At 48.8% G+C, this 10,041-nt stretch overlaps 2 protein-coding genes across 2 annotated transcripts in view; one reads left to right on the top strand and one right to left on the bottom strand.

Annotated features, from left to right (window-relative positions):
* The window catches only part of WDR53 (WD repeat domain 53), a 4,728-nt gene extending 4,536 nt beyond the window's left edge, over positions 1-192 (bottom strand). The window contains exon 1 of the mRNA XM_021397310.1: positions 64-192. The gene's annotated coding sequence lies outside the window, so the exon portion shown is untranslated. The remainder of the gene's footprint in view (positions 1-63) is intronic.
* Positions 1-4,780, top strand: part of FBXO45 (F-box protein 45) — a 5,075-nt gene extending 295 nt beyond the window's left edge. The window contains exons 2-4 of the mRNA XM_021393809.1: positions 3-231; positions 303-659; positions 2,603-4,780. Of these exons, the coding sequence (XP_021249484.1) occupies positions 3-231; positions 303-659; positions 2,603-2,788 (772 nt within the window). The 3' untranslated portion in view covers positions 2,789-4,780. The remainder of the gene's footprint in view (positions 1-2; positions 232-302; positions 660-2,602) is intronic.

Genomic DNA, 10,041 nt, shown 5'->3' with positions numbered 1-10,041 from the left:
GGGGCGGCGGGGGGAGCGGGGTGGCGGCTGCCGGGGCGGGTGCTGGAGCTGGTGTTCTCCTACCTGGAGCTGCGCGAGCTGCGGAGCTGCGCGCTGGTGTGCAAGCTGTGGTACCACGTCCTGCACGGCGACGAGAACAGCGAGGTGTGGCGCAGCCTGGCCGCCCGCTGCCTGGCCGAGGAGGCGCTGCGCACCGACATCCTCTGCAACGTGCCCACCTACAAGGGCAAGGTGAGCCCCGCGGGGCCCCGCGCGGGGGTGACGCCTCCCGCGGACTGACCCCTCTTGGCTCCCCGCCCTAGGTCCGTGCCTTCCACCACGCCTTCAGCACCAACGACTGCTCCAGGAACGTCTACATCAAGAAGAACGGCTTCACGTTGCACCGCAACCCCATCGCCCAGAGCACCGACGGCGCCCGGACCAAGATCGGCTTCAGCGAGGGCCGCCACGCCTGGGAGGTGTGGTGGGAAGGGCCGCTGGGCACCGTGGCCGTCATCGGCATCGCCACGAAGCGGGCGGCCATGCAGTGCCAGGGTTACGTGGCCCTGCTGGGCAGCGACGACCAGAGCTGGGGCTGGAACCTGGTGGACAATAACTTGCTGCACAACGGGGAGGTCAACGGCAGCTTCCCGCAGTGCAACAACGCGCCCAAGTACCAGGTGAGCGGGCAGCGGGCCCTCCCTGCGCTCCTCCGATGCCGTCTCGGCATCTCCCCGCAGGAGGGGAGCAGCCTTATCTTCACAGGCTTCGGGGCTGTTCCGCAGAATCCCTGGATGGTTGGGTTGGCAGGGACCTTACAGCCCACCCAGTCCCAATCCCTGCCGAGGGCTGGCTGCCCCCACCAGCTCAGGCTGCCTAGGGCCCCATCCAGCCCGGCCTTGGGCACCGCCAGGGATGGGGCACCCACGCTTCTCTGCACGTGTTTCCTTTGTTTCTGTCTTCTTTCTCAAATACTGAGTGGGTGTTCATTGGAACACCGCGTTCCCCTCTGAAACAAAATCTGACTCTGAGGATGGGCCCAGCAGCGAGGCAGCTGTTCTCGGTGGGTATTCCACCCCTGTGCTGTTGGCAGTGTGAGTGGAGGCCGTGCTGAGGTAGGGCCTTCCTGTGCCAGGCACTGCTTGCTGGCTGTTTGGGCGCCTTCCCATAGGTGACATCCTTTGGCTAGGCTGTGATGTACGGGTGATTTCGGGTTATCGAAGTGCAGGTGCTGTTCCGTTGTTCTGTCTCGCTGCGAGTATTTATCTTTGTTCTCCTGGCCACTTGCACGGCTGCCTTTTGACTGATGGTTTTCCTCACATTGCATCTTCTGCTGTATTGCAGTGTAATTCCCATCTCACAGCGTCATGGTTTGGGATGAATAATGCCTTGTGGTTCAGCTGTACATGAAGATCTTGGCATTAACTCAAGGCTGATATTTCTAAATTTCATATAAAAGCTCAGTGCCAAGTGCTTAGTTCAGTCTGGAAATTATACCTGCCATTTTTGCAATTGATAAGTAAGTGTGGATCAAAGATACGCAGATTTCGTGTTTCCTAATGTGAAAATTGGCCCTTTCCAGCCCTCCCTCTTGGTGGTCCCTCCTTGCTGCCCCTGTCTGGGCCTTTCTGCACAGCAGGGCGAGGAGAGGTTTTAAAGCCAGGAGAACTCCCGTGGGGACTGGAGGCTGAGCCATGCTTGCAGTCAGTGCTTTCTTCTTAAGAATTGGTGAGGGCTTGAATCAGCAATCCTTTAAAGCAGTTTATAATTGGTAAGGCATAGAATCACAGGGTAATACACGTACGGTCATCTGCTCATAGGAGACATACTTAAGGGAAACACATGCTTGTTAGCATTGGTTAGAAGAAAAATATGTTGGCTGGAAGGAGACCCGGTGCTGCAGTTGTCTGGTGGAGAACCAGAAGTTTGTGCTATCTCATGCTGTATTTGCTGCTGATGCCTCTCATTTCTGTTTTTATTTGAAAATAACAAGCACAGGATAAATGTAGGGAGCAACATGTACACCCTGCTCCAAGTCTCTTGCTGCATTCGGCGTTGGTTTTACTCACACATGTCTATCTATAGTGTAGGTTTTGCATAGCTATTTTGCCAAAGCTTTGCACTGAATTATATTTCTGCCTTGGTAAGGGAGCACCTGTCAGTGACAGCACTCGTGCAATCAGGAGTATGTTCTGGGAATATTGTGCACCTGGCATTTACCTTTCTAAAACAAGTTGTCTAACGTTGCTCTTTGCAGACTTTACTGGTCATTGCTGACCAGGGAGCCCCAGTAACTTGGGGCCGTTGCAACATTTTCAGGCTCCTTCAGTGTTCTGGAGTGGTGCACTTGCTCCCTTGAGAAGGGCTGGTTGTGCTTGGTGTTGCGAGGGTGGGTAGGTACAGGCTGCCCACAGGAGCAGGCAGCTGACGTGCTGGGACCGTAACGCATACAAGAGGAATGGAGACATTTCTGTCGTGAAAGCAACAAGGAGAGCCTTGCTTTAATCTGATCTGCTGTGTTATCCATGGATTTTGCTTTGTTTTTTTTGTGTCTCCGTCTGAATATATTGATTCTTTCTCTATTTGTTTTTTTTTTCCCTCCTCTTCCCATCTCTGTTTCCAGATAGGCGAAAGGATTCGAGTTATCCTGGACATGGAAGACAAAACGTTAGCGTTTGAGAGGGGCTATGAGTTCTTGGGAGTTGCATTCAGAGGACTGCCCAAAGTTTGCCTGTATCCGGCAGTGTCCGCCGTGTACGGTAACACAGAAGTGACTTTGGTCTACCTGGGAAAACCTTTGGATGGATGACAGATGGTTTCATTGGGACGTCATGATGTGGATGACTGGGAGGAGAAATCTGCATGTTGGTTAGAGGGAAACATGTATTAGAGAAAAAAAAAAAGTGTGGGTGTGTGTCCAAGAACCATCGAAGAAACCATACAGAATTTTGAAACGGAGGACCAGCCATACTTCAGGAATTGTTACATTTCCTCTTTCTACCAGGCCAGAAAAATCCTCAGGGTCGCAGTTGGTTGAGTGGGAAGCTGACACATGCATGTTGCAACAGATTTCATTGCTAGGACGGCGGTGCGTGACCTCAGATATTTAAGGAAGGATTTGATATAAAACTGCTTGAGGAAATTAACCCGAGGTTTGTAAGTAGTGTGTTTTGTGAAAGACTCCCATTTTAAAACTGCTTGTTCCTCCCCTTCCCTTCCCTCCTCGGGGCTGACGTGGGTACCGGGGAGAGCGAGTCTGGTTGGGTTTTATTTACAGTTTTTATCTTACCGAGAAGGGTGGTCTGTCCGGCCTGCCCTTCTCCGGTATAACGATATAAAACGTGTGCAGCTATTTTTAAGTGTATTTTAAGAACTGTATATGTGGAACACGTTGAAAAGAACAGTTAAATCAAAAGAAAGGGTTTGCTTTATTCTAACTGGGATATGATTTCTTGAAGGGGATTCAGAAAAACTTTGGACAGATAAATAACATTCATGTAAGTGTACTACTTCTGTTGTGTTGTAGAGCATTTGGGAATGCCCTTGTGGAGTACGGTGCTGCGTGGATTCATTTTCTGTGTAGCTGAAAGCTTCCGTAGCTTCAGCAATAGTTGTGTTCTCTGTAGGAAACACAACAAAAATTGCCCTGGAAGTTTTGTTTTTCCAAAATTTATGGTCCACCTTTAAGAAAGGAAGCTGCAACGCGGTGCTGAGCTCGTCTCCCTTTCCGCATCAAAAATACAAGGTTTTAAAAGCATCCTTATGCTTTCCAGTCGGTGCTGACTGTGGGCTCTGCAGGAGGGCTCCTTTGGTGGGGCACTAAAATCTGAGAGCCGTGTGCCTGGCTCTTGGCTCTCGTTTCTTGGTTGCTGGTGTTTCCCAGAGCAAACCGGGCTGTTTCAGTTATCAATGGTGTGATCTATGGAGGGGGAGAATGAAGTCTTCGTGCATCCTCTCCTTGGTTTTGTACTGGAGAATGTGAGTTGCTTCATCTCGGATGCTGACAGCTCTCCGAGCAAGAGGAATGTCTCTTAGGCCGTTCCTTGTTTTCCCCCCTTTACTCGAGTGATTGGAGGAAAGCGGCACAAGCAGGTAACTGAGATGCCTTGTCTGCTGCTGGAGAGCTGTCCTTGGAGTGCTTTTTACACAGTAAATACCCAAGTTCTGCACTGGAGCAGAGTATGTGCGTTATTACCATTTAAAAGGATTTAAAGTATTTATTTGTTTTATGTGTTGTTTATTGCTTCAAGGCGGTATCGGTATCGAGGTCAATTTCTCTTGGCTGTGCTAAAGAAACAAACTTATACAGTGAGAAAAGATGTTTTAAATGGTACTGAGAGCAACTGGCTGATGAAGTGAGACCGACGCCAAGTGAGTACGTTTCGGGAAAACCAGTTATGAGCGTTGGTTGGATTAAACCACAGGGCTTGTGTCTGCCTGGCAGAACTGCGTGGCATGAGGAGGGAAGCAGGAAACAAAATCCTGTCCTGTTTCAGAGAATAAGATCTTTGCTGAGGTGTGTGTTCTCAGTAAAAAGTGGCTGCTGCGCTTGGTCGTGAATCCAATTAGATGTAAGTAAACCCTGAGAACTTCGGAGGAGTTTCATTCACAAATGAAGATTGATTTCCCTTCTTCAGACTGCATCTTACCCTCTAAATTATTTTCCTCTAAATTAGGTGTGGTGAAAGCTGAACATTCCTTAAGGGTGGGTTTGGGGGGACTCACATAAAACTATAACTTATTCCTGGAGACCAATGCTGGCTGTACAAAATATTAAAATAAACTCTGCTATAATTCAGAAGGACTTGTCTGTGTGTGTTGTTGCAATGACCTCCTGAGAACGTGCTGAGAAGAAAGAAACGGAGCAGCGGTTTGATGTGACAGAACGAAACTTCTTATCATTAGGAGGATGGTGGTGCTGGGGCTGTGTGATTTGCTGCATGACTGTTTGGGAAGGGAGAAGCTGGGGAGTGGTTACAGGGAGCTTGATAGCTTTGCTCATGAAGTTACACCCTTTCACAGCTCGAGTCTTCCAGTGTGAATTACTGGGCAGCTGAGGATGTGTTGTGCTCAGTGCCGAGGCTGCACTGCCCTGTTGCTGCAGGAGGTGCCTTGGAAGTTGCTTTTTGACTTCTTCACCTTCCTTAAAAATTACTGTGAGAGAGGAGGTAGCAGACCCAGGTATGAACGATTTAGGGTATTTGTGCTGCCAGCTCCAGTTGAACTCTCCATCAATATATTTTGACTAACCAAACAGCTGTTAGCTTGCAGCTTTTCCCACTTGGTAAATCGTTTTGAGACCGTCTTTATTCATCTTCTATACTTCAGGCTTGGAGTACTTAGAAGGAAGCAGACGTTGAGCTTGCCCTTGGAGAGGGAAAAAAAAGGGGTCTACATGAGAAATTTTGAGTGCTGAACAGATTCACACAGCTGGAACAGTGATTTGGGAGTGACCTGAGCTCCTGGGCATGGGAGGGGAAAAGGCAGCGAGGTCTGGCAGCCTGCACAACCTCGTCTAGCAGGAGAACAGGGAATCCAGGAGGCAGCTCTCCTCTCTGCTGCGCACTGTGCCCAGTGTGCTCCTCCCCACAGCTCTCCTAAGCCTGTCCCTATTCTAGGGCTATTTTGGTGCAATACGTGTAATCAGACTCTATGCTGAGGTATTCCTGCTTATTTTTTTTTCTTCTTCCTTTGCAGCTTTTCCAGCCTTAACTGTAAGAACTGCTGACTCTAGAGCGGGTGGTGCCTCCCAGGATTCATATGGTGCTTGCACAGATGCTGTGTTAGGTTCTGCTGGGCTGGGCTGGCTTCAGGCTGTGCTGCTTTGTTCTGGGTAAGTTCTTGGAATGGGCACCCAGTGCATTTCTGCTGCTGCTTTGAGCGGAGTGGCTTCTATGCGCTGTTTTTGGTGGTTTTGCTTTTCATTCCCACCTGTACAGAAGAATGTAGCGATATGCTCTGTGTGACATGATTTAAATTTACACAGAGCCTGTGTATACTTGCTAGGGGATAATGGCAGAACAGTCAAGCCATACAAATATCCCTTTTCTGCTCTCAGTTCCAATGGCAAGCTTTCTGCCTTTTCCAGGTTCAGCAAAGAGGAATTCCATCCTGCAAGGGGCCCACAGAACGTGCTCCGTAGAGATGAACGTCACTCCTGCGATAGTTCTTGATTTGCCAAAGCAGATCGATTGCAAATTTAATTCCTGAGCTTCATGCAGACTGTGGGTGTAGCTCACACAGGGCTGGTGGTTTCATTAGATGGGAGGCACCAAGGAGAGCCCAGATGTGCTCCATTGTAACTCATGGAGCTTTCAAAACGATCCATTCTCAAATGCATGTGTATGTGTATGGCTGACTTCCAAACAGCTGAAAAGTAACTGAAGCCAGAGCAACAGGCTGCAGCAGGATCTCCAGCCCAAACTCATGTAGCAGATCGTGTAGAAACTAATAAAAGAGGGCTGAAATGCTGTACAAGTTGGAGCAACCATAATCAATAACCAGAGGAGACGGTGTTGTGGTTGGGAGCTCTGAAGCACTTTCCAAAATCATCGAGAGCTTGCTTTTAAGTGCTGAGCTTTTGGCTGACGTCTCCATGAGCGTGTTCAGAACAGAAGAGGTCTGATGCTGGTTAGCCGAAAACATGCTGGAAAAAGGGATTCTGTGAGATACTTGGAGTCAACTGAACAACTGCTTGGAGTATTTTCCCTTCCCCAGTGAGTGATCTGACTGCTTTGGTCAAGAGAAACATCAGCAGTCTGTGGCTTACATAGATCAGTCAGTTGTAGGCTTCACAGTCCTTTAGGATATCTGGTACTTCTTCATCAGTGGGGAAAAAACTCACTCTGCTGGGGAGATTTCTCTTAAAGCATTTTTTCTACATGAAATGCAGTAGTGCAGGCATTTCTGAGGGTCTTGCGTGAGCCTGCTGCAAGCAAATGCTGTTTGGTGCTGGAACTTCTGGCCGTGTTTCAGGTGACAAAATGGGAGCAGATGGCCGTGATCTGGTGGGCTGTGTCCGTGCACAGGCTGAGCTTCTGTTGCTGCGGGTGGATCTGTGTTCTTCTGCCTCTGAGCCCCGCAGCCAACTGGAACATGTTCGCTTTTCTCTCCCTGTGCCGCTGAGCTATGTTTCTGAATTTCCTTGAAACGTGGATGTGTTTTCCAGATGGCTCTCTCTATTTTTTGCTCTTCCACTTCCAGGACGATGATGACAGCAGCAATGTATTAAAATAACATTCGGCCTGGTAATAGTTGGGTCATACCTAGAGAAAAGAAGTGTGAAGAGCAGTTGTATTAGAGAGGCAACCAGCCCTCGGTGATACCTGAACCTGTGCTCAGGTATCCATACTGATATCTCAGTTCTGGGCAAATCTTTAGATTTCTTTTCATTTTGTCTTTATTACCTGCGTGAGCTTTGTATATTTGGTTCAACAAGATGGGATATTACTGTTTAACTAGAAGCAGGCTTCTGGTTTGTTACACTTTAAGCAAAGTTTAAGACTTGGAAGTGCTCCCTTTCCTCAAGTGCTAGGGACTGTGGTTCATTTCCCCTCCTCTTCTCTCCCTTCATTAGCCTATGGAATCTGCCTCTCCTCAGCCTCTGCATCGAAAGGAACTTCCTGCAGATCTAAGCACCTCCAAGTACGTGTTCCACAATTCCACAAACCTGGGATGTTATAAATAGTTCTGGACCCTGGCAGGAGCATGGCCATGAGTGCTGCGTGTGCTGCTCTCGGCCGGCACAGGGCCTGCTCTTGCAGAGTGCAGACAATGCTGTGAAATCCGCAGCCACAGAATTGCATTGCCGGGATGTGTTCTAGGATCCTTTTCACGGTGGCAAAATGAGTTTCTAAATGGTGAGGAGGATGACGTGTTTGTTTTATCTAAATTATCCTAGACTACCTGGCACTGAGGTCTAATTAAGTTGAAAGGAAAAATTAATGAAGTGGTAAATGAATACCGGAGGCTTTTCCTGCAGCGATGCTGAATCTGCTAATTCCTCCTCGATGCAGCGTTTTTCATTCTGTTTTGGGGGTGGCATGACCTCAGCACGAATTCCCACACCTCCCACCAGAGGGCAAAGTTAACAGTGCTGCGGGAGCACCTACTGGAGCGGCTGAGGGGTTGTGCAAAATTAATGTTTCATGCGGAACCTCTGCTGGTATTCAGTATCCCCTTTTGTTTTTGAAGGGGATGTGGAAATAGCATTTTTGAAATACACTTCTTCGTTGGAAGCCTTGGTCCCATGGTTAAGGTTATGGAGTGAGCTGGGAGCCCAAGGTCGCCTGCGGAGGCAGAGAGGGCTTGGGGGGCTCAGGCAGTGCTGCTGTGCGGTGTGGCCGTTCCTCCAGGCAGTGCCATACCAGCCTGCTCTGCCACACGCTGCGTTCCGTCCCTTCAGGCGACTGTCACCCATCGTCCAAAGTGAAGTCATCAAAAATGATTGAATACACTCCATCCAATGCAGCTCTTGAAAGAGGATTTTAAAATAGAACTCACTGTATATTATTACAAGTGTTGCTTCTTGTTCTGCAGTGTTGCAAGCCACAAGAACAAGGTGTCTTTCCTGCCATGCCTGCGCTTGCATATCTGTTGCAAGCTAACTGGGTTTGTTTCATGTTCACTTGATTTATTTTGACTTTTAATCCAGATTGTTCTTCTATTGTTAAAAGCTCTTTGGTTCTGTGTTTACCTGCAGGCAGTGTTTGAATGGAGGAAAGTACAAAGGTGTAACCCTGTCTGTTCTTGTCTTTTATGTGAAGCACCTGATCTTCCTGCGAGCTCCCTGCTTCTGCAGCTGAGCCTCACCTCGCTTCATCCAGACAGCAGCACTGAGAGCGTGTAAGGACCGGCTGCCCTGGGACCTTCATGTGCCCGCGGCGTTTTGTTGCTCAGGATCTGTGCTGTGTCCCCAGCTGCTTCACTGTGTGTTTGGCAAAGTGATTTATTATTATTTTTTTTTTATCCTTTCTTGAACTTCTGATTTCAGGTTGTGAACTTGCTCTCATTTTCACAGGAGTCTTCACATCCTTAGAGGCACACTTTAAAGCCGGAGGCAGATGTGAAAGCTGTTTTACAATTGTGTATGCCACAGCTACAAAATATTATTCCCTTGCACGCCTACACGCTCAGGTAGGGACCTGCAGCAAGGCATGCTGACAGCCTCAGTTCCTGCTGTGTCTGTTTCAATCAGTCCATCAGCTCCAGTTTGCAGCCGGTGAGCTGAAAATGGAGGCAAGACAAAGCTGATCGATAAGCACAGACCTGTTTGCAACCCCCAGAGGTGAGCAGGTGCTGATCTGGGTTTTTGTTGGGTTTTGTGCTCCGGTGGCTGACTGGTTTTCTCTGGATCCCATCTGAGATGGTCACCTGAACCCTTACAGAGGGTCTGGAGGGTAGGACCTCATGCTTTGTAAACCGAGATATTTGTATTTCACCTTTAGCTGTTAAATGAAGACTTTCAGCTGTTCTTCTTAGTGTGAAAATCACAGAATCATTAAGGTTGGAAAAGACCTTTAAGATCATCATGTTCAACCCTAACCCAACCCACCATGCCCACTAACCACGTCCCTCAGTGCCACATCTCCATGAACAGTGATGCCACCACCCCCTGGACAGCCTGTGCCAGTGCCTCACCGCTCTTTTGGAGAATAAATTGTTCCAAATATCCAACCTGATCCTGTCCTGGCACAACTTAGGGCCATTACCTTTTGTCCTATCGCTGTTATCTGGAAAAAGGAGCAACCCACAGTGGAGCATGGGAAAGGAGGATCTGCTGCATTCATTGATGCATCTCCCCGAGCTTTCCCCCCTTGTGTTTTTATGCTAAGTCTTTGTGCCTGGGGGAGGGGACAATCTGAAACTGCAAGCCAAAAGCCCACACTGAGCCTTTCCCATATGTGGCTGCAGGGATGAGCTCTGAGGCAGGACAGCGTCACTTCAGGTTGGGCTTTCTTAGAAGACCACAGGAGCCCCTATCCTGACAGTTTTCTCTGTTTTCTTACGTTATCCCACAGGCTTTGTACCAAAGGGCTCTTGGCTCTGTGACCAGCAGGAGAG

The sequence above is a fragment of the Numida meleagris genome, chromosome 4 (assembly GCF_002078875.1).
Source record: "Numida meleagris isolate 19003 breed g44 Domestic line chromosome 4, NumMel1.0, whole genome shotgun sequence".
NCBI classification, from domain to species: domain Eukaryota; kingdom Metazoa; phylum Chordata; class Aves; order Galliformes; family Numididae; genus Numida; species Numida meleagris.
This window is presented reverse-complemented; position numbering and strand designations above follow the sequence as displayed.